Source organism: Boleophthalmus pectinirostris, unplaced genomic scaffold (genome assembly GCF_026225935.1).
Source record: "Boleophthalmus pectinirostris isolate CB_2022bp ecotype Guang Dong unplaced genomic scaffold, ASM2622593v1 HiC_scaffold_7, whole genome shotgun sequence".
NCBI lineage: Eukaryota > Metazoa > Chordata > Actinopteri > Gobiiformes > Gobiidae > Boleophthalmus > Boleophthalmus pectinirostris.
In genome coordinates this window covers 19,665,439-19,691,811 of record NW_026571473.1, presented here as the reverse complement: position 1 = coordinate 19,691,811, position 26,373 = coordinate 19,665,439, and the positions used below count along the sequence as shown (strand labels likewise).

The 26,373-nt window shown below is 40.2% G+C and overlaps 1 protein-coding gene across 1 annotated transcript in view; it reads right to left on the bottom strand.

Annotated features, from left to right (window-relative positions):
- Positions 1–26,373, bottom strand: part of ssbp4 (single stranded DNA binding protein 4) — a 67,775-nt gene that overhangs the window by 26,503 nt on the left and 14,899 nt on the right. Inside the window, exon 4 of the mRNA XM_020940027.2 lies at positions 22,309–22,393. Within this exon, the coding sequence (XP_020795686.1) occupies positions 22,309–22,393 (85 nt within the window). The remainder of the gene's footprint in view (positions 1–22,308; positions 22,394–26,373) is intronic.

Here is a 26,373-nt window from a genome sequence, read left to right as displayed (position 1 = left end):
CTGCCAGACACAAACCACAGCGAGAGGAGGAGAAGGAGAAGGAGAGGGAGGAGGATTTCCCCAGACAATGGTTGGTCTGTAGGCCCCACTGAGAGCCCTGGGGCATGCCGCGGAGACAAGAAAATGCAAGGATGTTAGGAAAAACAAGACAAGAAGAGGTCAGCGAGAGATCGGACAAGCGAGTAAATAAAAGCATGAAAAAAGTGAGAGAGCGAGGGGCCAAAGAAGGGAGGAGGAGGTATAAGAGACAAGGGAGTGTTGGCACGAAGCTGATAAGCAGAAAATGGGATAAGGGGGTACTGTGGCTTCCAGGGGCTAAAACTAGAGCAAAACGTGTTACCGCTCTGGTTTACATTTCACTCAGTACATATTGTTTTATGTGTCAGCGAATGCCCGGCTTATGACATCATGCAAACAGGAACAGGCCAAGAGCACAGAAGTACACTCAATCTTTTGTTTTACTCATAGGAAGCCCCTAAGTAATAACACATATATTATTAACGTTGTACGAAAATGACAGAATAATGACCAGACACACCCATGACTGTTAAAAAGACTCTTTGACCTTCAGTTCACCTTCTGTTTTCATATATAACCACTAGTTGAAATTATGAATAGCCTTTTAGCATAACAAAACCACCCACTTACTAGAAAAATATTATAAAGCTTTTAATAAGTTGCCTAATTGAAATTTACCACTTTGTAAAATCACTTTGTAAATATGAACATTTGTTTGCTAAATTTTCTCATTTTCTTTAATTACAATGAACTCTTTTTGTTTACCAGTTTCTCTTGCTTTTGGATTCTTGACCTTCACCTACATGTGCAAAATGGTATAAGTGGAAAAAATAATTAAGTGAAAAATACCACTATTCCACTATTCTACATTGGCTGATATGCTTTTTACCTATGTACCTCAATTAGCCCCTCCCCCAGTCCTGTCACTAGGATACACACAGAAAGATAAACGGCCTAGGCACGACCTTTTGACCCCTAGACCACCAGTCGACAAGCTCCCCGAATTCAGCCCGCCCCACTGCGCACAATGATATCCAACATTAACACGCGCTATGAGCATTGTTGCCGTGAGTAACTATTGGGTTTGCCAGGCAGTCTTCGCTTGTAGCCTGCAGAAGCTTGTAGTGGCGCCTTTTTTGAGATGATTTAAACTTCCATTTCAGTGACACAAGCTTTTGGAAGGCAGACAAGAGTGCTCCTGCTTGACTATTCGGAGGTCAAAGAGTTGAGACTTCCTGGGTCGGGCCTGCACTGTCATAATAATGGCGCATGACAAATATTTACTTTAGGAGGCAGGAACACAGGGTACCACTCTTTTCTCCCTCACACAAGCAGGAGAGTCAGCATGGGCAACTCTCACCAGTGTTGCCATCAATAAGTAAATAGAGTCTGACAGAAATATCCCCAGCATAGTCTCAGCCCGGACATCACTGCATCAGCACACACACAAAGCAGAAAGCAGAGGGGAGTGATACAGGCAGTACACAGTAACACGAGGGGTTAGCAAAGAGAGATCAGCTCAAGAAAATGTGACAAAATGTGGGAAGTTACTAGAACTCGATCAAGATGAAGATATGACTGTCACACACACAAAAAAAAGCCAATGTTGTAAATAATAAACTTAAAAAACATACATGACTTTAATTTATTTTTCAAGAAACCGAATACTGTACTGTACAATCTGTTAGTTGTTTAAAAAAAAAAGTCTAAATGGTCATGTATTACAATTCATTTTCTTAGATTAAAAACTATAAAGAAACAATGAGACATAACAACCCCATTCATTGGATGGATGCTCCTCTGTTATGGTGCAGCATTAGAGTGAGAGGAGGTACTAAGTGCAGAGCAAAGAGATTATACTGAAGCATGTTTCTGCATGGTTCAAAGATGGGTACAGGGCCTTTAAGACTTTTTAGTTGTAATTAGATAGGTTGTGTTTTCTATAAATTTACTCTTCCAGTGTTAAAATAAATGAATGAGGTATCAGAAGAAAACTCTAAAAGTAAATGACACCCAACCAAGATCCAGGTTGTCCTGCAAGATAAGTTACCAATATAGTATACATAATGAGCTGAGTCTTTTTAGTTGCAATTTTTTAGTCATTTTCCTGTTGGATTATTTTTTTCAAAGTCAAGTCAATACTTTTATACAATACTACCATTTTTTTTTTACTTTAGTGGTAGCAATAAGAAGTAGCTTTATGTTTTATGTCATAGGGAGGAGGGTGTTTTCCTCTTCTAAAACAACCCCACTTGCCCCTACATTCTAATTCATTTCTTGCCCCAGACTAAGCACAACCCCCCTGTGTTCTGCCCCTGTCTCCACTTCTGGTTCTGATTTAGGGCTAACCTCTCCTTCACGTTTCCCCCTCTGTGTGTGTAACTGTGTGTGTGTGTGTGTGTATTTGTGTCCGTGCGTATGTGTGTGTGTGTAAAATGATCCTGCCGTGGCCCATGTGCCAGCACAGCCTGAGACTTGCCCCAGTGTGAGCTGTGGTTAGAGACGCACAGCAGACATATACAAACAGCATGTAGCGCCCCAGATCTTATTCATGAAGACACGCGCCCCCTCCTCCACATTAGTCAGTATATGGATGACTGGATGCAGGGGAGTTCTTTGCACCTGGAACTACAACAGATGCAATGTATCACAAATTAAAGGATTAAAGGATAGATATCATGTAAAATCGATTTTATGAGCTTTTCACCATGTTATAATAGTGTTCACGGCAAAGTTTTATTTTGCATTAATTCATGCATACCTGAGTAATCATGCTTTGTCCTGCATTTGACAAATACAAAATTTCAACTAGTTTTAAAAGTTTTCTACTACCCCCCCATCCCCACTCAGTTCTCTGTACTTAGTTGTGGTAATAAAAAAAAAAAAAACAGACCAAGCTATGTAGGGTGTTAAAATGTCACATAGCCATTTTCCTACAATAAAAACAAGAACAGGAAAATCCGCTACTTGATATGGTGAAATTTCAATTTGAAGGTGGGGCCTTTCTGTTCTGCTGTTTTGAACAGGAAGTCAATGGACCTGTTTAATACTAACCTCACCCCCAACCCATAAAAGACTTTACCAATTCAGTATAGATATATTGTTAAGCCCCAACATTCCCTCACAGACGCACACTGGAAAACCAACCCATTCTCCAAAACACACAGATTTGTAGCGAGCCCCTGGAGCGGAGCCGGCAGCCTGCCAAACCCACACAAACATGGTGCATTGCATTTCACAGTGGTCCCTCTGCAGGTACAGTAATGCAGCAAATGCAAACACAGGCAAATAATCCAGCCACATCAGCGCCACTTTCACTGTGGGTCACACTAAAGGCCAACAAAGCTCATGCCAACAACATCACTCATATGCCTGACATGTACCTTTATAAGACCAGCATACATTTGACATCATGAGAAAGTACTGTTCTGCGCACAGCCAGTACTTATTAGACTAGCTTATTAGCACAGATGGTTTGTTTGGTTGTATGGAAAACACATCAAATAAAATATTAGGGATTTGGCTTCAGTGAGTTCCACCTCACTGGCTGCTATAGTTTACATATATTTATGTAGGTTAGTAGCTTGAAGATATATTTATTGGAAAGCATTTATATCGTGTTTCAGTAAAATCATGTTATTAACTTCTACATAAGCAGAAGACATTTTTTAGCCATCAAGGCGTTAAATGAACTCAGATAAAGCAAACTTGTTCAGTTGAGTTAATACTGCCTTTTTGAATGAATTATCAGATAACCAAAGTCCCCTGGAATTACCCACTGTAGTTGCAATTATACTCTTAAATCCAGAAAATAATCCATCTTTTATAATAAAATAAACAAAACAACAACTACTACTTTGTTTTGGTTTCAAGATGATTGGGTAGAGAGCAGCATTATTGGAGGAAGACTATAGCCTGTAGACACAAAAGCCATAGTGACAGAGTGGTCATATATAGTGTGTGATCATTAGGACCATGGAGGATCATTTACACAGATGCTTCCCTAACCTTTAACACACAGTGACCTTCTGCTCCTGCATACGCTTCACACACCAAGCCCTCCTCCTCCTTCCCTCCACCATTTGACCAAACCACCACAAGAAATAAAGTATATCTGCACAATATCAGAGAACATACAACAATCTTTAATATTAATTGTGTGATTTATCGATACATTGCCCTCTTAGAAAAGATAGTGACAAAAACATTTCACATTAAAAGGGCTCACAAAGAAATAAATGATAAATTACAATGAGGACTTCAGATTAGTCAGATGTGTTGATCTAGGGTTTTGATTTTGTACACATAAAAGTAAGTGTTATAATTAAGTGTTATAATTACGTTGCTGTGATGTGAATATTGCGATGATCTCGAAATTTTTGTATTGTACTCTGCAGCTCAATATCAGGGTCATTTGCGCCCCCCTCTCGTCTTTCCCTTTTTACCCATTGCTTAACTTGCGCCTGCCTCTGTCTCTCTTGCACTGTTTTCGATGTTTTCCTACTTCTCCCTCCCCCAACAGCCCTTAGCCAATCACGTCCCGGTGTCAGCTCAGAGAAGCTGTTGTCATGGCGACGGGGCTCCAGTCTGCGCTCTGTCCCTCAGGCATCCCAGATCCAGAGAGCAGCAACAGCATTGTGTTTACGGGAGAGGAGAGAGGGGGACGCAGTGGTTTTGTTTCTGGTTTAGATGTCACAAAGTATTGACATATGGTGAACACTATTGCTTAATCAGTTTAATATTAAAAGGTCCAATATTATAGATAAAACTGACTCTTGTGAGCTTTAAACAATGTTACCTCCTCAGAAACACACCTGCAGTTGAGTTTTGTTTCAGTCACATGTTTTAGTAATCCTGCATTATTAGTCTGTCTACTTTGCCAAATCTCAAAATATTCTGTTCCACCTTGTGATGTCATGAAGTAGTAGTTTCAAGTTAACAGCTACCTTTTATCTTTTGTTCAGTAGAGATTGGGAATTACAGGGCTGAAATTATCCAAATTATTCTAATGAAGGTGTTTGGAGTTTAAAAACACAAGGAGGTTTGGGGGGTGGTCTTCCTGTATTACCACATGACATCACCAGGTGGAACAGAAGGTTTTACTTTTGAGAGAAGAACTTCAAGATGTGTGAATGAAACAAAACACAATTCCAGGTATGTTTTTGATGAGGAAACAGCATTTTAACAGCTCAGAAAATAGAGTAAAATGGGCCCTTTAATAGTCGCAGTAGAAGTTACCATTCATCCTAGCAAGAGTTTGTGCCTTTATGAAGAGATGGCCTACCTGGTCAGAGTTCATACTGTTACGCCTGATATTCAACAGTATGATTCCTGATTCTAACTTGTGAACTTTGAAATATAAGAAAAATTGGTTCAGCCTGCTCTCAGTAAGTATGTAAATGTCCTGACTAGGGATGGGCATGATTAATCGATTAATCGATAATTGATCATTAAGAATTTCATCGATTACGTTAATTTTAATCGACAAACCGAATGTAGGTTGCTGTGCATAGCGTGACCAAACAGGGGTCCGTACATGTAGCTCTCTGCACTCAGAAGGAGCGAGAAGACACAAACATTCGGTCAGTCTGCAATGTACCAAAGCACAAATGTGTATTTAACGATGATTTATACAAGAAAATCCATGCTTTCCGTTGCGTTCGGGACAAGTGTGAGTCCATGTGCACAGTGTACAAAGCAGGAACATATGTTTCGGTGTCCAGTGGGAAAAAGCTTTGTCAGGTCAGAGTTGCGCAATGTCGATGACGAGGACTCACCTCCCACTCCCCCGTACGCTGTCCTGGTTTTGACAAACGCAAATATGGTGACACTAACCTGTATTCCACTGAGTCATGTTTAATCCTACAGAAATTGACCGCATCAGCGCACAAGAGCTGTAGATTTATCTTCGCTGAGTTTATGCAAATTAGCGATGCGGTTTTAAGTTTCATTTCTGTGAGAGTTGCGCAAAACTGAATTAAACACATTATAATGTCAAACGGATTGATGTGGCTCTAGAGTCGTTACGGTTTATATGTTGTAAACTTGAATTTATTTATGCAGATTAGTAGTGCAGATAGTAATAATAATGATGATCATTTTAATATAAAAACGTTAATGATTAATCGATAATCAATCGTTAATTCTTCTGACGATCGATTAAGAAAATTTCATCGAATGCCCATCCCTAGTCCTGACTGCATGTATTTCGGTGAGATGGATCACATGACAGACACACAGGCATCTCACACCACTATTCCTGGCACCTCCGCCCAAATGGTGACCTTTTCTGGACTCTATCCCGCACACACACACACACACACACACACACACTATATCCTGATGCAGTACAATCACAGCTCTTTGGCCGAAGATCATGTAACCTGCCCAAAACACTTGCACCTGGTGTGGCCCAAAATATACACAGGCATGTCACAGGGCAGTCCCATTCTGAGGGATGCACTTCATGTCAAAGTATTGGGGCAAGTCATTGGGGAGTCAAGAACCTTAGAAGATAGTATGTGCAGGTTGCGTGCACAAAAACATGTATGAGAGGAGATGACGCATGCGTTTGACTGCCCTAAGCGGATCAGTTTACAGTTTTAATATTGCTTTCAATGTATACCCCTGAATTTCACAAGCATTATTCAATTTTTGCATCATTACACCGCTTGTTAATCATCAAGGTTTTATATGAAAAACTTTGCAACTTTTCTGGAGGAGGATATGCCAACAATTAAACATGTCTATTTCCACTGAAATAAGCTGGTGACATCACAGAATCAACTTACTGGTTAGATCTATTGTGAGACAAGGAACCTTACAGTAAAGATGCAGGTTTTTTCAAGGTATTTCAGCAATAAAAATTAATTAATGCAACATAGTCAAGTTTAATCCCAAACTGTGGAACATTCACATCTCCATAGAGACAAGCAGGTGGCAGACCCTCCACCAGAAAAGTAAAGATAAGCATAAAATAGTCCAGCCTGAAAAAGGGGTTACACAATAGAAACTGCAATGACAAGTTTGAGGTAATTCATACATTCATTATTCTATTAGTCCATGTTATGGGACACTGTGGGAAGGTGGGCAGTGGGTACACAGGACAAAGAGAAATAAGATGACTATTGTTGCCTGATTAATTGCAAAGTAAACAACTAAAGTGGTAGAGTGGTTCCTCCACTGGAGCTCTACTTTTCCATTTTCTATTCCTATTCCTACATGGGCTACTCAAATTATTGTTAAGCAAGGTTGTATAAGCCCCCTTCAGAATCAGCTCTGGACAAGCTGCAGTTGGAGGCTAATCCGGCTGGCGGAGCGGACCCCTCCCCTGAAACGGCACAGCAGGGTCCAGCTGATGAAAGCACTGCTGATATGAGGGACATGAAAGGCATTGTCGCGGCAAACAGGCACAGACGCTGCAGACTTTTCAGAAATCTACAACAAACTGTTCAAGACATTAAAATATCACAGCATTTGTGATTTAGCTCAAGGCCATAGTTCAACTTCTGCAGCAGTCAAGACTATCCAGGTGCGAAGGAAGTGGATTTTAAGTCAGTGGTTTACAGATCTTACTACAGACCTTCTCAAACATCTTCCATCAGTCTCTGTTCACCACTGGAAACATCCCTAATTGAGGTGGGCTGGCAGCTTAAACCACTAATAATGAATAAGTAAGCAGTTGTAGTTTAAAGGTACACTTTGTAACTTATTTGGTGAATGTGCGCCACCTGTTTGTCCCCTTAAAAGTGGAAGTACTGCATTATGGCATTAAACATATTAATCTAGAATTGAGACAATTAAAAGGTGTCCACAGATCTGAGCTGAAACTTGGTAAAGTTACATGTTACCGTAACCTGCATACTGTGGAACATTCCAGGCAAAGCAATAACATCTCCATGGAGACAGCAAGTGGCAGAAAAGTTACATGGTGCACCTTTAAGAGATAATGTTGTAATAATACAGCAGTGGACTAAGTAGAAGCAGCAGTAAGTTCTTTCAGGATTCAAACCATCCATTTTAAAAACTGTAACTGAGGTATCTAACTATTTCTTGTATATTTTCTGTATCTTGAACATTTTCTAGCCCGAAATCCCTTGTCTAGAACATCCCACTGAGCCTGTCATCAATGAACGGCCCAACAACAAAATGAGGTCAGACTCAGTAAAACGTCTGATTGGAGGGTAAACGTTATGTGTGTGAGGAGAAGACCCGAGGCACTCCAAAATGATTTTAGCAGAAGTGCGCTGTCAGGAGTTTGCATTCAATTACAAGCAAGATTTTTTTTTATACTGAAAAGGTGAACTTGACCGTAACTGTGGGTAAAACAAGGCACTGCATTAAACTTATATTGAAGCCTTAACATTGTGCAATCTGTAGATTTTACAACAACGTTGTTAAATAAATCTACATATAAGACAGCCTTGAGACATAGATCAACATGAATCAAAGTCAACTATATAAAGTCTTCACCCAGTGTTTACCAAGTGAGACAAAAGTGCATTGTGTAAGGGCTTCAGTACACATAATTTTCAAAGTACTTATAGGAGGAAAACAAAGCTGAGCTTGAAGGTTAAGGTAAGTTGTTTTTAGCAAGGGTATAGTTGGTCTATTTCAGTGAAGCAAAAATTATTTTTAATCAAAGAAAGCATGTATACAGCTATCAAAATGAAAAATGGGTGAAGGTCTAAGATATTTTTTTAATGTCATGGTGCACTTTGAGCTTTTTGCACACGTTTTTCCAATATGATTTTTAACTACAAAAGTCAAAAAATGAACTAACCTAACCTGCTGCATTTGATCCGAAGCCAATCAGCTTCATGATCATGATTTAAGGAGGGTTGAAGGATGCTCTGGAGAAAACTCTCAGCAGCTCCTGCACTGGTACAAAAAGTACCAGTAAGGTAATTTGTGGCCCAATCAAGCTTAAATAAATAATCTTCTGTTTGCATCCTTTCACACTGATTCACATGGACTTCCGAATTGCAGCAATCAACAGCTTGCTTTGGCTATATCACCCAATACCAACCCTTACAGACTTCGTGCACAATGAGTGAACATTCTGACCTGGAAAGCATACCTGCACATCCTCAAAAGTCCCCTCCCAGTAGCCCCTCCCATCACCAACACCGGCCTGCCGCCCTCCACAGCCCACAGCCTCACAGCAAAGTAGAGAGCAATCCCTTGGTGGGTCAACCAGATTAAACTGCCACTGTAATCCGCTTGGCTTTCACCTCCTTGTCCTCAGCCACAGAGAGAGGGAGAGGATGGAGGGATGGTGAGGATGGAGAAATAAAATGGTGAGTGAAAAACTCAAAGAAAAACAGAGGAAGGGCAAAAAGAAGGAGTAAGATAGAAAGGCAGAGAAGTGGCAGAGCAAGGCCCAATTAAAGGCATACGAAAAGGAGTACGCAATAATGACTCTCATAAAGGGGAAGATATTAAGGACAAATGAGAGTCAAATAAAGTGTGTTAAGAGAGACAGCGATGAAGGACAGAGACCTAATCCTGACAGAGAGCATAATGAACCAACGCGGAAACATGTTTTTTCAAGTACGCCCTTCGGTTTGTCAAATGATTTGGTGCGAAATTCAGAGGAAATGACAATCGGAGACTTAAGGCCGCATGTGCGCACAAGCAATGTTAAAAAGCCCCCATCCTTGTCGAAAAGCACAATCTTACATCTCCCTTTTCATGCATCTTTATGGTTCAAATTTTACTACATCTTCACAAATGGAAGAATTGGTCCTGAAGATAAACTATGCTATCTTAAGTTTGGATGGAGGGCCACAAATCACACATGCGTCTTCTGGACCTGACCCTATTTATATCACCTGCTCCTTCCTCTCTGTCACTTTGAAGATATCCAAATGGGGCTGTTGCAAAGCGATTGAGATTCAGTCATTTCTAGTTGACAATCAGCTTGTAATCTTTTTAGTATAAAGTCTGTATTGTTTATGTTGAGGAAATGAATATTCAAAGACAGTTTATAAGACAAATCATCAATTTTTTGGCATATCACCCAGTCTTACATCCATGCACATATAAGGTTGCCTTACAGAATCAGTATGACCATCTTAGTGCACAAAGATAGCATTCTCAGATGGTATAAAACTAAAATTAACAATGAGACTCCTTTTACGTAGCTCCACGGTACAGACGAATGACAGTAGATTGGCTGAAGTGAAAATGGAGGGAATGCACTGGAGACAGAGGAGGAGAAGCAGGAAGAGAGGGGATATCCTGGAAGGAAAGGGCCATGATATATGAGTAGGCCACTTCAAACACGCAAGGGGAGGGCCACTGCACTCCTCCAATAAAACCACAGGGCAGAGCTGCATGGAGACGGGACAGTGATTTAAGTTAAGGAGCGATAGTACGATCTTATGAGGTGAAGGGAAATTAGGAGCAAAACCACCTGATGCAAAGGAACATCTCAGAGTGCAAAGTATGTGACCAATATGCAAGGACACATGTTTTTGTTCACAATGCAGGTAGACAGAAGTCAATGGCTCCAATTTGTTTCTATCCACCCAGAGTGAAAATAAAAACTTTTTGTCTTTTTGCTGACCAAGTAAATTGCTCTGAAAAGTTGTTCTTCAGGATGTATAGACACTTTATTTGTTTTAAAGTATTTGAATCATAGTTTGTTTTTCTCCCATTCCCACAGGATTCCTACAAAGTGTTCACTTGTGGTCACCCGGAGCTCTGAGCGTGCCCCACACATGTGATTGATGAGATCAGGAAGGGGCTGTTGGTCAGAGGAAGTCTCGTCTGGACGTGCCTTCATCTCCACCTCAGCCTCCTGCACATCTGCATGCACTCAGCTCTCACAAACACAGAGCAGAGCCAGTGTGAACGCGGGCTGCTGCTCCTGCTGTTCTCAGCGTAATGTGTTTCCCCAGAGCCAGGGCTGAGGCGAGGTGCACAACCACTCTACAGTTTCAGCCATTGTGAGCCAGCATGGGGCTGTTTTTGACAGCAACTATTACAACAAATAATTGAACAGCAAATGAAGACAAATGATATGATTGCAGTGTGCGTCCCAGCAGTCAATCTGCTATCTAGGTGGTTCCCATTCAAAGCCATTGATCAGCCTCACAATCTAAGTAGCAGCCCAGGAAACTAAATGGTGCCGATCAATGCCATTTAACAGATTATTGACCGGTGACTGGTTGCCTCAGATCAAAATATAGGAGGAGGGGGATGAAGAAATAAGCAGGGAATAAAAACATATGAAATGTGAATCAGTTCCTTTCCTTCATGATGATAAATGAGGGAGAAAAACACTGAGGCAGCAGGGGAGAGAGGAGAGGTCACACTTTTATGTGTGAACGTGTGCATTTAATGAAAGCGCACGCCTCCAACAGAAATAAAAACATATCTTTGAGGAGAGAGTCTCTTTACATGGACTGTTAGTCTTTGTACAGAACTCAGTTTGTGTGCGCTTTGTGCTTCCGTGAAGGCTGCACCTGAAATGCCTCACATCACATACACTTGAGCACAAATATCAGTTTGCAAAGAATAGAACCCAACCAGCCACTACATGGCAGACCACTGTCCTTTAATGGGCTTTTATACTGCAATTAAATATTTTTAGAGTATGGTCCTTCGCAACCCCCCACCGTCTCACAACAGATGAGCGAGAGCGCCTTTCTGTGACTTCTTCTTTGTATCTCTGAGAAAATGAAAATGAGAGAATAAACGAAGATTGTGTCTTGATGCTAGAGACAGAGGGACCTGCATTGACATTTATGTGAACGAGTGAGGAGGGGGCAGAGGTTGGGGGTGCTTAACAACCATCCGTGGGTCCCAAAGCACTGTTTTCTACAGGCAGCAGTGTGTTACCATGGTGACAGGGCCCGGCTCGGGGCCGGACTCCGGAGACCACGCGTTTGTGTGTTATCTTCATGAGCGGAGATTGTAATATGTCCTCAGTGTGTAAATGATGTTCATCACATCCATTCACTGAGTATCTGTGTGCTGAAGTTTTCCACTGTGTACTTTTAAAAGGGCAGAAGATACCAAACTTGTATCTGCAGGAGCAGTATATGTGCCATGTGAGCCACACTCGTGGCTCTGTGTGTTTGTGTGTACGGACTCTCTGCTCTTGCCTTTTCTCAGTTCAGCAGAACCTCATTAATTCAGCAGGAATGGAAATCATTTCTGCGCACAGTGCACAGGAGACAGAACGAGATGGAGAGGAAGACGCTCAGAGGGGGAGGGGCTCCAAGGCTATGGGGTGAATACCCAAATTTCTTAATTTTTCATGGCTAAAATTAGTATACATTTTCTAAACGCATGTCGATTTTTCAATGTACATCATACAGGGAAATGAACTCCTACAATACTGGTATAATTCCTAATCATATTACAGTAAGATCTAGTCATTTGTTTGACAACTCCAGGGAAATAAGACACATGTATCACAAGCGGCAGATCTCTGATGTTTTGCTCTGTTTATACTTAACACAAACCGACAGGACAAACATGCAAATAGATCAAACGCCCAGATGGAAACATTAATAAAAGGTAATCTTCCTTATGCAGAGGCAGATCAGTCCTCTCTCCTCCTCCATCCCTCCATCCCGGGCTCAAGACAATATGGAGCAGACAGTAATCTGGCCATGCGCTGAGGAGATTACAGCGTCCTGGAGAACAGGGAAGCACAGAAGAGAGCAGCTCTTTCAGTGGGACCGACACTGGCACACAGACGGCAGGTCTGCTTTAACCCGACCAGCTCAAACCATTAAAAGGTGCCTTTCTTCTGCATTCCTGCCCTGAGAACAGCTGGGTGCACACGCTCCTCCAGTGAAAGATGACCTTTACAGAGTGCAGCCCAGTGTAGTGGATCTCTCCATCCCAAATGTCACTTTAACACAAGGATCTGACGCCATAAACACATCAGTCAGGAAAGAGAAGAGGGACAAGGCTCCTACAGTGTGCACATACCATGACTTTGGATTTTCAGATTTCAACTATGCAACTATACAGACTCAGCTTAACATAAAGGAAACAGATGTGGCCCATTTATCCAGTGAACTTAATCATGTGAGATATAAATAACTGATCTGAAGGCTTACAGACAGCAGGCAGGTTGGGAGTTCACACATCACAGTTGTTGCTAAGTACAGGATTTTGGCTTTGCTCTGGCCCCATACAACAACAGGGCCAGAGTCTCACCCTCTGCTTATGTCGGGCCAATAGTCTCAGAGCACTGGGAAAAATAGGCATCTTACACAGACGGGATAACTATGGGATCACTAGGAATGTTGCCTTACTCCAGTGGCATCCAGGATTCCGTTGCAGGTCTGATGTGGGGTGAAATCTAGTTTTAATTTTGTTCAGCAAAGATATCATGTAAATTTTTCAGAATTCAGATCATGTCTAGTACTACATTCTACCTCATGTAATATGTCTTGTCCACAGTCCAGATTCAGTCCATTTTGTTAAGGCCTTGTTGAGTCATGGTATAGACATGTGTCAAGATATGTCTCTTCTCTTCTCTATTTAAGTGCTATTTTTAATTTATAATTACAACCAATATGACTGGCATATAGGGTAGGGATTTTGCAACTGTTCAGAACTAAAAAGACTTGATCAGAGCAAACTAAAAACAAATCTTCTCAACACATCTCTTGTTCAATTAAAAGATGGCAGAAGGGCAGTGGGCCAATGCTGAGGCTGCAGACCTGGTAGATATCTTTGCACCGAGGGAAGGTTAACGGGGTAAAGGTGTAAAGCCCAGGAGGAAAAGGAGGAGGAGATGATGAAGGTGCTCGGGGACAGAGACAGACTCAAAATGAAGGTGTAGTAGTAATAAAGAGGGGAGGGCTGCAGCGCTGAAGGAGCCAGGTGTGGCAGCAGTCACAGAGGTAATCAGAGGGCCAATGGGGAGTCATTGTACTCACAGTGAACAGGCTGCTGAAGTACCTGAATAAAAATAATCATTACACTGCTTTAAAATCACTGTCTGTAAATATACCCTGGGCAGCAGTAAGCCACTCGCGGTGCCCGGCCATCAGCGCACACACGCAAGCTGTATAATAATATGTAAATACCCATGCAAATGACACAAAATGCAAATACGTTGGAGTATGTTTCTCTTTGTAAATGGGGTGCTACTCATTCGGTCCCCTGCTGATTCTTTGCATCCTTTATATCGTTTAAAAAAAGCTTTTAACCGAAACAAACTGTTCTCCAAAAATAACCCAACCGGCCCAAAGCGCGTTCATTATCCCCCTATAACTTTTAAGTGTTATTTTAGCATAGCAAACCCCGACAGAGACATGAATTGGATCTCTATTCCTTTTCTCTGTGTTACTGCCTTTGGAAAACAGGGATTAAGTCTGCATTTAGGAGAATTTAAATTGCAAATAAGGCTTTGTAATTGTTTTACTCCTCTTTTAATCCGCACAGGGAGGGCTGTGGTGTAATGCAAAGTTGAGACATGGGCGAAAATCTCCAGCATTCATGTGGGGAAAGCCAGGTTGTTTTACTGAGACTTAATAAGGAACTCCACACACACAATGTCGCTGCTGGTGAGTGTGGTTTATTTTGGTGGAGTTTGGGTGCCCAGCTGGTACTTGAGACGGGTGGACTGGCAGTGGCCTTCAGCAGACAGCCGCCACACACACGCGCTGTGCCAGGCAGACGCGGTGCCAAGCCGAGCAGTCTGCCAGCGACAAGCCTGCCTCTGCCTCCGACAGAGAGAGGTTACACTGAGAGGGTTATGTTAGGTTATCCTACTGTTGACTCGGGTTTAAAAAGGTATTCAGGAGCATTAACAATACAAACTATTCTGGGATTAGGTAAAAACAACCATGGCATAAACTGTCTACAGAAGATTACACAGACAGACAATCTCAAACTTTAGTCAGACTAGAGGTTCAGATCAAATTTACAATTACAAAACAAAGCATAGAGTAACCATCATCAAGCTGTGAACATAACAAGGAATTATTAAAAATTTTGAAAAGCCCACAAGGGGAAAAAAAAATAACTGAGCAAGAAGATATGAGTAAATGAGTAACTAATAATCTACAGGCCCAGCAAGGGTCATGGTCTCAACGACAATGAAAATCATTTACACTGAAATAGAAAAGCGAAATGTTTGAGTTCAAATATACACTTACGTCAAAACGCCAAAATATGCTTTTCCTCTATTTCCAAGACATTGTGTTTGTTTGAGGCAATGGTTTAAATTTTATGGATGGTGATGTTGCTCCTAAGAGGGTATTCATGGGTAACTGGGTTACGGAAATTAAATTGGAATTTGCATGCAAGCAGAGGAAAGTTAGTGCTGCAGGCATTTGGCTTTTACTCTAACTTTACTCAGGCAGATTTTGTGCCGTTTGCGCAGCTCTGGCTCGTCGGATAAAATGCAGCTAGAACCAAAAACTTAACATGAGACTTCAAACTAGACTCCACTTTGTGTTTTGGTATAGTCATATCTCCAATACATCCTATCTCCTGCTGTCACCGGTCTGTATGCCTCTTATTGTCTTTCTGTCTATGAACCATGCTGGGAATTTAACACTATGGAGCTATGGCACAGTTTAAGAATTTAGAAAAGGAACCTACAAGCAAAGAGAGGATCACAAATAATATTTGATCTTGAGGCGTGTACTTCTGTCACTCAGCGACCTGCAGCCAAACACAGAGGCACAGCTTGAGGGCAGCACTTTGAGGCGGCTCTTTTAGGTACAAGAAAGGTACAAACACAGACAAGAAGAAGGCTCTTTTTGTGTGAAAAATGGATGTGTGACAATACAGTTTCATGTCATTTTGTGACAATCATCTGGAAATATGCTGTCATGAATTTCTGTCTAGTCAATATTCTGGTCTTTTTTTAATCTTGAATTGTGACTAACTTTAAACAATTTCTTCTCTTTTAGCCGCTATACTCCAATTACCTACCTCCCATCAGTGCCTAATAATCTGACAAAAGTCCTATATTGGAAGCCTTCTTTGCCCCAGCCTTGTGCATTTGCTCACTCTTGGGACTACAGACTACTACAACCTCTAACCAAATAAATTCACATCAAAGTCTATTTTTGCAATACTATTTTGGAACAACTGTAAACAAAATGGATAATTAAAGTGCGGTGCCTACACTAAACAAAACCATGACAAATGCGTAAATAAGGAGACATGTATTTCCTGTTTATCTTTTAGTCTATATACGTAAAAGGTTTTGGGACAACATGGCATCCTCTCTCCTTCCTTCATCCCTCTATCCCTCATCCATCCCATACGTCGTGTTGGTGGTGGCAGTGTATTATGGATGTTATTATTATTCCTGTATGTCGTCATGTCGCTCGCCCCCGCTTCTCTCCTTCCCCTGAGCCATAGAGAGAGAGAGAGCGGGCACTGTTGGCACCCGGCCAGATTACCCAATCAATCTCCTCTGAGAAAAAAGGTGGGAGGGAGGGGGGCGCGAGGAAGAGACAAGGAGGTGGAATAAGAAAGAGAAGAGAGCCTGGTACGGTAACAGAAAGAAAGAGCAGTTACACAGCGAATGTTTTTTTTTTACTTTGTTTTGTAAATTTGAGGACATTCACACTCAATGCACTGAAAAAATGTAGCAAGCAAAAGGTAAAGATTAGTGTAACTGATACCATTTAGGTTTTTTAAGAATATACAGATAAAATTAAAACAACACAGTGCAACTCTTTGGAGGTCACCCATTACCAGCATGATTCCATAGAAATAGAAAAAGTTAAAACCATACTTTGGAACATTCTACAGGCCAAATAAGAGTTAGGTTTGTGGAAATGCAAGCACATTCACAGAAAAGATGCAAACATGCTTTTATATTGGTCTGTTTCTGGCAACAACAAAAAAAGTGGCACGGGGGGGCTTTAATAAAACTCAAAAAGTGCTCAGTATTTTCATAACATTATTACATGGTTAACTAATATTGTGAGTCTTGTTCAGTTGCAGACCATAGCAAACAGCATGATGCAGAGCCATAACAAAAGGCTGAGGGTTCAACGGTTGTTTATAGAGAGCAGCTCCTCCCCTCGTGCCACCTGTTACTGTGGTCAGAGCGCACAATGACTGACCCTCTCACCAAGTCCCCAGGCAACAACCAGCAGCAGACTACAGCTCAACGTCAAACAAAAACACATCTCTCACCTGCACTACTGAACATATACAAGTTCTCCTGTTTTAATTGCAGTGTTTTAAGATTTGTTAAAGAGACTAAATGACAAGGTGATTCAGTAAACTGGTAATTCTTAGGTTACATAAAAGCATAAGAATGAATTTAGAAGTAAAAATAAGCCATTTTTATTTCAATCTATACCCCAAAAGCTGCTAGTAGACCTGTCATGATAGCATATTTTGAAGCATGATATATCAAAACTACTTTATGCCATGAGCAAATAAATAACAGAATAAACCAATAGTTAGCCATAGAAGTCACTTATTCAACCTTCAACCTGCAGCTCAAATCGTATTGTTTTCCCCTACATTAACAAATAAATTTTACATACAATACATTTTGAGCTCCAAAATATATTGCTCCAGCTTTCACATATTGAAAGTTTGTGTTACATTAACTTAACTTTCTCATTCAGAGAGTTTGATTTCATAAAGATCATATACTGGAGGAATAGTAACATATTACAAAATGATAATGGGGGAAAAAATATGAAACAGAACAAATTTACTGTTGTTTTGTTGTGGTGTAATTAGGTAAAATCATGATATTTCTTTTCCAATAATGTTAACACGATGATATTGTAAGATTCCTAACATTGAAAAGAGAACTAAAGTAATCCTCTTTTACACAGTTAAGGAAGTATTTTATTATTAAAATATTACACACTGGCTTATTTTGCAAAAGCCAGTGTGTACAAGAAGCAACAATCATGACACATTTCACTTGTGCACAGGGGAAACTGTGGTGCCTCATTCTTGATAATTCGCATCAAACAAGCCACAAGGCGAAGAGGACTCAGAGAGTGACGCACATCTTGCACTAAATCTGTGACAGTCCCGGGGCAATGGGCAGATCACCCGAATTGGCACAGAGCGCAGATGTGTAGGGTCGTGACCGCTGTGTAGGGCAAAACAAGATGTCTATGAAAATATGGAAAAGTGGATCATTGCTTCATAATCACATGGATTGTGAAGTGTCATTTTTATTCTTCTGTATGTAACATTGTTCAAGCTTCTCAAAATAGATGCTTTCTTCATCACACAGCACTATTCCTTTAATCATTCATATTGAGTTACTAAAGACACGCCATGTTCTTATAATCAAACACATTACCTTAACAAAGTGGTCTTTTGAGGAGCAGCCAATTTGGAGAACAGAAAGCACAGCATAAGACGAGAGATTCTCTTAAAAAATAAACATGATTAAAAGGCAAAGTGAAGCAGCAAAGACAGAAACATAACTCCCACAATTAAGTCGACAAGAGAGACCACTTAAAATACTTTGGTGAGGTTAGGACTGGAGGCTGTGTTGGAGATGTGTGTAATGCTATCGCCTTACAAGTTTCAAGTGTACGATATATTTATTTGCATATGATGAGCGCAAACTTGTAACATGCACACGAGCTAGAGTGGCTATCATAGCGCATTCAGCAATCCAGGGGAGAAGCCAAGAAGCGGCAGTCCAACTCAACAGCAGCGGCCCGCGGTTCTGGGAGTGAGTCCAGGACTCCAATCCCGCCACATTCCCCTGGATTAGCTGTCAACCACATCTGAGGATTAGCACATTATATTCCATTATCTTCCTTAAACTGGGGAGGCCACATCATGTCCCCCAATAAAGGCCAATGGGACAGGGCTAAAGAGGAGGTGGCTGCCAACCGGGCTATGCTGACCCGTACTGAGTCCAAACCAGATCTGTTACCAAGACGACAAATGTAGTCTAGCAACATAACAATATGCAAGGTAATATCAGTGTTATTAGAAGGTTTAGTCAGAAATGGAATATAGAAATAAAATGCACTGTGCTATTTGTCTTCTAACCAACCATGCATGCATGATAAAATAATAATTTTGCACGCCAATAATAAAAACATTTTCACCTAGGTACTAATTTTGAGCTGGCAGGGAAACTGTTCATTCATGTGGCAAGATCCATGCAAAGCAATAGGAAAAAAACAGCATTATGACACTTTTTACAAATTCTGCCACAGAAAAAAAAATCACTACTTCCATCTCATTCTCAATTCGATTACACAATGTCACCTACTGTTCTCCACAATAAACATAACAGAAAAACACAGCTAAAGACAAACTCCATAGACAATATATACACCACTGTCTGAAGCCTTCCTTGCGCTTGTTCTCACTGCGTGTCCCATAGAGCCGAGTGGGTGTGACTCCTGGGAGCCCTGTTGTTTTTCACTCTGAGATCCAGGGCCCGCTCGGGGGGAATGAGGAGCGGTTATCAGCGAGGGCCGCCATACAGACTTGATCGGGCCGAGCGTCTGCGGGGACCACGAGCCACAGTTAATCAGAGGGAGACAGACCCCTCACGGCCCCCGGGATTCGCACGCCACGACCCTGACACTTTCACTTTCAAACGCACATACGCGCACTGTAGCACGCACAGAGGTGGCACAGAGGCACAGGCCCGCTCAGGCTCGGTCTTGTACTTTATCGTTGGACCTGCTTTCGCCACACCCTCACAAATGGCTTTTGAAAAATACTTATACTCAAAGAACGGACAAATTTTGATGCACATTTGGGTACTGATAGCAAGCTCATTTTATTCACACTTTGTTGATCTCATTGTGTATTAAAAGGTCCTATATTACATAAAATTGACTCTTGTGAGCTTTAAGACATGTTATAATGTTTTTACCTCAACAAAAGCATACCCGGATTTGTGTTTTGTTGAGTAATCCTGCATTATTGGTCTGTCTACATCTCCAAAGCTCAAAATGCCTTGTTCTACCTTGTGATATTGTGTAGAGACAGTTTTCCTTTTGTTCAGTAGATATGTGCAATTCCAGGACTGAAATGAGCTAAATTATTATAGTGAAGGTGTGTGGAGTTTAAAAACACAGTGGAGCACTTTCTATATTACCACATGACATCACAAGGTGGAACAATGTATTTTCTGTTTGAGAGAAGAACTCAGTCTAAATATGCAAGGTTTGTTAGTTAAACACAACTCCAGGTATGTTTTAGGGAAGCAATAACTATATAAAATATAAAATAGATCAGAAAATGGTGTAATATAGGCCGTTTAAAAGCTGTGTTAGCAAGTGCATTTCTCTATTTTCTTTTTTGTTTAATCCATGCTGACTTTTGTGTAAATTATATAACTGCTGAAATGAGCTGCCAAAGCTTCTCACATTTCAGTTAGAATTTATGCTGTTGTATGGCGAGGCTGCAGCAGTCGAGCCCAAAACAGCTTTTGACTTCTGAATTTAAGCCAGGTCAAAGGTCATTCATATCCACGCCATTGAACTACAAAACAAAGAGCCATAAATCCAAGATAATGCCAGTGTTAATAGGGCATTAATTATACTGTATATTATGCTTTTTCTTAATAGTATGAACATTTGTACTGAATAATTTTGGTTAATAGCCTCCAAATGAATTATAAGACCACTGTTATTTGAAAAGGCTCTTTAGTAGCAGACTGTAATCCAGTGGTTCGTATTGTCCAGAGCTGTCAAAGCGGAGCCATTTAAGAGCTGACATGCAGGTATCCAGCTGGCCTACCTCTGGAGAAAGGTGTAGGAAATTATATGGCATTTAGATTAATTAGACACAGTTGTCAGATTTAATTAACTACCCGGTTTAATTAACCATGTAATTAATCTTATGGTGGTCCAACACATGCAGACACACACATCAACCGCTCCCCGTACACACATGCACGCTACATGCACAACAAATGTAATCTGTGCAGCTGACAAGTACGCACTCTTTGGTTGTCAACCCTCATAAGAGAGTTCAACTGAACAGGCGACAGGCTACAGGCTACAGTGGCCTGAATGAAATGTAAGAATAGGCTGGTAATTCATTTCAAGTTTCACTTTTGCCAGGTGGAATAATCATCGACTTTCTAAAGTACAGAATCCAGCCCAGGGCCAGACAATTTAGTCATTGAGACACTTCACAGAGTAAATTGGACACACATTTATGGATTTATGGTAAAAGTATGGCTTTTGTAGAGACACAGTTATTTAAAACATTTCCAGCAAGCCTGTGTAGTTTCATCATACAGCAGCACTAGGCCTGTCATGATAACAAATTTGAAGAAAGATATATAACAACAGAGAAATATTGCGATAAATGATAATATTTAAATGACTTTTTATCACTTACACAAAAAAATAAAGCAAGATAACCTAATTAACCTTATTTCAGTAAACAATATTATTAAAAGAGATGTGATACAGCAATTAAATGGCATAATTAAGCAATTATAACCCAGAGAAGTTACTTTTTAACCCTCCACAGCTCAAATCGTATTACAACAAAACAAAAAAAAACACAATAAACATTGAGCTCCAAAATGTATTGTTTCAGCTTTCATATATTAAACGCTAAGTCCATATATTAATTATTGTGACAGGCCTAAGCAACACCAGAAAACCTTATGTGTGAGTATAAGGTGTGTGACTGACTGCCCCTGCTCCTCAGAAGATCAGAGGGTCAAAAAGGGCACCGACCTGTAGCTCCTGACACCTCCTCAACCCTCACAGCCACAACAATAGTGTGGACCTCCGTGCGTGTGTGTACACATGCATGTATGAAGTTACCATTATATGTTTGTGCTAATGTTCTTGTAGTAAGCAGCTGCTTTATGTGCCTTGACCTTTTTGGGAGCTCGGAGGAGTCCAATAAATCTCCAGTCCGTGTCAGAGCCTTTCACTGAAGACTGATAGTTTCGCTTAGACCTCTGGGGTCAAAGGTCAGCATTTAAGGAAGTGCGGCCAGCAGCTGAGGTTACATGATAGGCTGCCTTAAGATAGAAATCACGTCTAGTTAAGTATAAGAAAATGTGATCTTTTTTACAAGATTTTAAAGCTTAAGCTTAAGTGGAAGCCTGAGCATGTTGACATTAAATTTAAAGGTTATTGGAGCAAGTTATTTCAAACACTCAAATAAAACAGCACAGACAGGCAAACTATGAGATCCACCGACATGTCAAAACAGGAACCAGCAGCATTATCTCCAGTCTCTTCCCTCTCTGATCCACCAACTGTGTGGCCATACGCTGACATGCATGTGTGAATGACAGTGTACATTTTGGGCTGCTGTAGCCACAAACAAACAGGAGGCGATGGGTTGGTTAAGTTCACTCACATAGTCATGGAAAGCCTTGGCCTCGCTGGAATGTTCACATGTCTCCCTCCGGTCTGGGGCAGCGCAGTACAGATCCCAGAATACACTGTGCACACAGAGAGGAGAGAGAGAGGGGCCGTTAGATACACTGGGTCTAAACATAAAGGATGTTACAGTCATGTGCTATGCAAGTGTATACTATATGGATATATATACAGTCTGCATGGGAAACATGATGAATATCGGAAAAGAATGTCTATAGGCATAAACAATCATATGACACTATTAACACTGGATGTGATAAAAATAAATATATTAAACCCCAAAATATATTTTAGTATATTTTAAAATATACTCAAAACACTTACACATTTATTTAGAGGCTTACAACAACATTTTACAACAGTTTTTAAAATTTTTTTCATTTTTAGCTTTGAAGTATTTTTTATTATAAATTATAAATTCTTCTTCCCATTACTACTGTAGAAATACTAGTGTAGACTAATCTGTGCATCTAAATACTGTTTTCACATTTTTGTAAAAAGTCAGATTGGTGTTATGTTAAGCACTTTCATCCAATATACACAAGGGTCCCCATAATAATCTCCCCTGCCCTGACAATTTGCCTTTATTGACCGATCAACTGTTAATAGTTTTCTTCCTGGCCAATCACATTGACTCATATTAGCTAATTAGACCAAACCCACTTGTATCGGGGGGCAGCAGAGGCCACCGCTCTGAATGGCCCTTAATTACTGGCCTGAAATGAAGTAGCTGCTGATCCACATTAAAGACTTGTATTGATTTGACAGAAAATAAAAAGACAAATTGTTGCTGTGATTGTTGTGATATGTAGCGGTGCAAAAACAAACAGATTGGTGTGTTTCTCCCGTGCTGATGCGGGGAATCTCCATGACACCTGATATGACAGACTGTGAAATGGAGCAGAAAATATTAGCTCAACGCCCAGATCTGTCACAGAGTTGTTCACTAGCAGTCTGTCACGTGTTGGTCATTTCACACTCAAGAGAAAATTTGGCGCCGCAGTTTAGACAGTTAGTACAAAAACGATTTTGCCTTTTGGGAGTTATTTGAAGATAACAACAAAAACATGTGCTATAAATAGAACATATTTAACCCAATGACACAAGACTTAGATATAAAAAGAAACAAATGTCTCTCTGTAAATGCACAGTTTTACAATATTGTCAATAAAAGGGTTTTGGGGCTAAAAAGGAGATTCATCTCTTGAGTAAGAAATTGTACTTATTCATACACCCCATTTTATGCATTATTTAATGTTATGTCCATAAATAATGCACAAAATGGGGTGAACTTCAAATCATAAATCAGTTGGTACATCTAGACATTTACTTAAAACTACTATTACTGAAAAAGTAGTTTCCCAAATATTTGAGTAATTTCTTGGACTACTACTTTGTACTTTTACTTGAGTGACATTATTTTGAAGTAATAGTTGAGTACAATTTTAGGCTACACTACCCACATCTGGAAGGTTGCATGAAAATGTCAAGGGGACAAAAGAGAGTGCTAAAAATAAACACACAATAACTTTCAACCCTATGGCACAAGATAGCAACCTGTGACCAAAAATAGCAAAGTTATTAAAGTAGTTAAAGATTAAAACACAGTAGGTGCCCTGAAGCAGAGAGTGTGCACCGGGGCGGACCTGGTGAATGGGTCAGAGCAGGGAATTGTGGGAAGACTGTCCATTTTATGCATAAAGGTGTATACAGAATGCTGCCCCCTCTTTCACATAACAATAACTCCAGCGTACATTATCATATCTGCTGTCGTGTGTTAAAGAGATTGGGAGTCAGGGAGAGCGCCACCATCGCGAGTCCAATCAGCTGACAGGGAAATGAAAGGGGACGTAGTTTGTTACCAAAAAGACATGCAGATATGGGCCATGCAGTGGAAGTGGAGAGGTGATCTAAACATCTCCTGTATATTGCAATTTGAACAGCTGACCCACGTCTGTCTCAGTTCAGGCTCAAATCTCATTCTCTGTTGGCTCCATATAATCTGATTATGAACCTAAATGTACACTTTCATTATTCTGTTATTGCTAGAGGTGATTGACATGCAAAAGAGTCACCACAGCAGGGACAGCAAGAAAAGAATCAACAGCATATTCTCTTTTATGTTTATTTAAAGGTGCATTGTGTAAGTTCGGTAGTGGAGGGCTCGTCAAATGCTTTTCTCCATGGAGATGTTATTGCTTTGTCGGGAATGTTTCACAGTATGAGATTAAATCTTTCTATCTTCATGGAAACCAAACCAGACAAAGTTACAGGTCAGATCTATGTAGAGGCAACAACGCTCACAGTCAGATTGCCTGTTTTTCTAGGTATTTTTAAACTATAAAAACACATGTAATGTAATACATGTAAGGTAGAGCTGTTTAATGTCATAATGTAGAATATTCCAGGCAGAGCAATGACATATCCATAGAAATAAGCAGGTGGCGGACCCCTAACCAAAAAGTTACATAGTTCACCTTTAACTTGTATCAATAAATAAATAAAATGTAAATAAATAAATATAATAAGGTTTTGAGACATTTCAAGGTACTTTAATAGTCTTTTTCAATTTTGTTTAAGTTTGTTGATGTTGTCATTACTGAAAGAGTCTTAACTCAAAAGTAAAAGAAATGTTTGAAATTAATTCCAGTCTGCTGAGAAGGTGCTGATTGAAATTCACTTTTGAAAACAATTAAAATTTTTGTAAACATGTGTACCTTCAACTCAAATACATTTCAATAAAACTATCCTTTCCAGTAGTTGGATTTTGAAATTATAATTTGTCCTTGCACAGCTTTTATAGGCCTAGAAATAACACCAATCTGTGAAAGATTTTAATTTCTCTCAAGTGTAGGACATGATCATTCACAACTTTTTTCGTTTGTCTACTCCATCCACCCTGCGCAATAGCACTCATGTTTAGGTTGTTGTTGCTTCCTATTCAAAGACAGTAATCTTCAGGAACCATCAGTGAAGTCAACATTTGCGGTTAATTAGCACCAACAATCTGAAAAAAAATCTTGTACTGCGCGCGCCCCTTGTACCAGCCAATGTTCTATCCAATTATCTAATCATTTCAATCTAATCATCTCATCATAGGGAGCTCTTTATGGTGTTAGAGAAAGTAACTGGGCCTAGTGGAGATGTGCTACAGAAAAAAACTTCTCACTTACAGCTATAGGAAAAGCATGTAAAGTTATTTTAACTCAAATCATATATTTTAACGCTCCAAAAATGTCAAGAAAGTTAAATTATGGGACAACAAAATATAGTTTATATGCACATAGCAGATACAGATCACGGTTTAGCTTAAAAAATGGTCTGGGAATGTTGTTGTTACTTGCAATACTAGTTTGATACCAATTTTGTAACCACAATACCAAGACTTTAAAGTAGATACACATTTTAACAAGTATTAATACAGTGATACAATCCTCGTCTGGGTACAGTGATTTACCACTGTGATGTACTGCCTTGCATAGTTTGGCAGACGTCTAAGCATTCTGAATGTTTCTAATATTTTCTTCTAAATTATTAGCACATCTTTCTCTGCAGCCTCAATAACCTGTGTATGACTTTTGCTCTGCCCTACGCACACATTAACACACTAACACTCACTGCAGCCACAATAGAGGAAGGGATTAAGAGCCAATATGAAGACAATTACTAAAATTAAATGCCATCATGATAATTATTTGTAACTGTGGTCTGAGAAAGCGGGTGGCTACAATGTCCCTCCCATTTCTACATAACAAAGCCACATAAGGACAGATTTGTTAGCTACAGGTGGCAGGTCTGCGCGATAATCGTGTGTCTCTTTGGCCAGATATCAGAGTCAAACAGTGAGTCTGGGAGTGGAAGAAATGGACTTGGAAATTAAAACACAAAACGGTCAGAGCTGAGGAAACAGAAAATTAAGTTAGATATAAAGTTGGCACTCATGTTGAGTCCTTCTATTAAGGCAAGTGTTAAAACAAAAAATTAACAACTACAAAAAATAGTTAGCTTGACAATATCACAAGCAAAAATAAACCAATTCAAT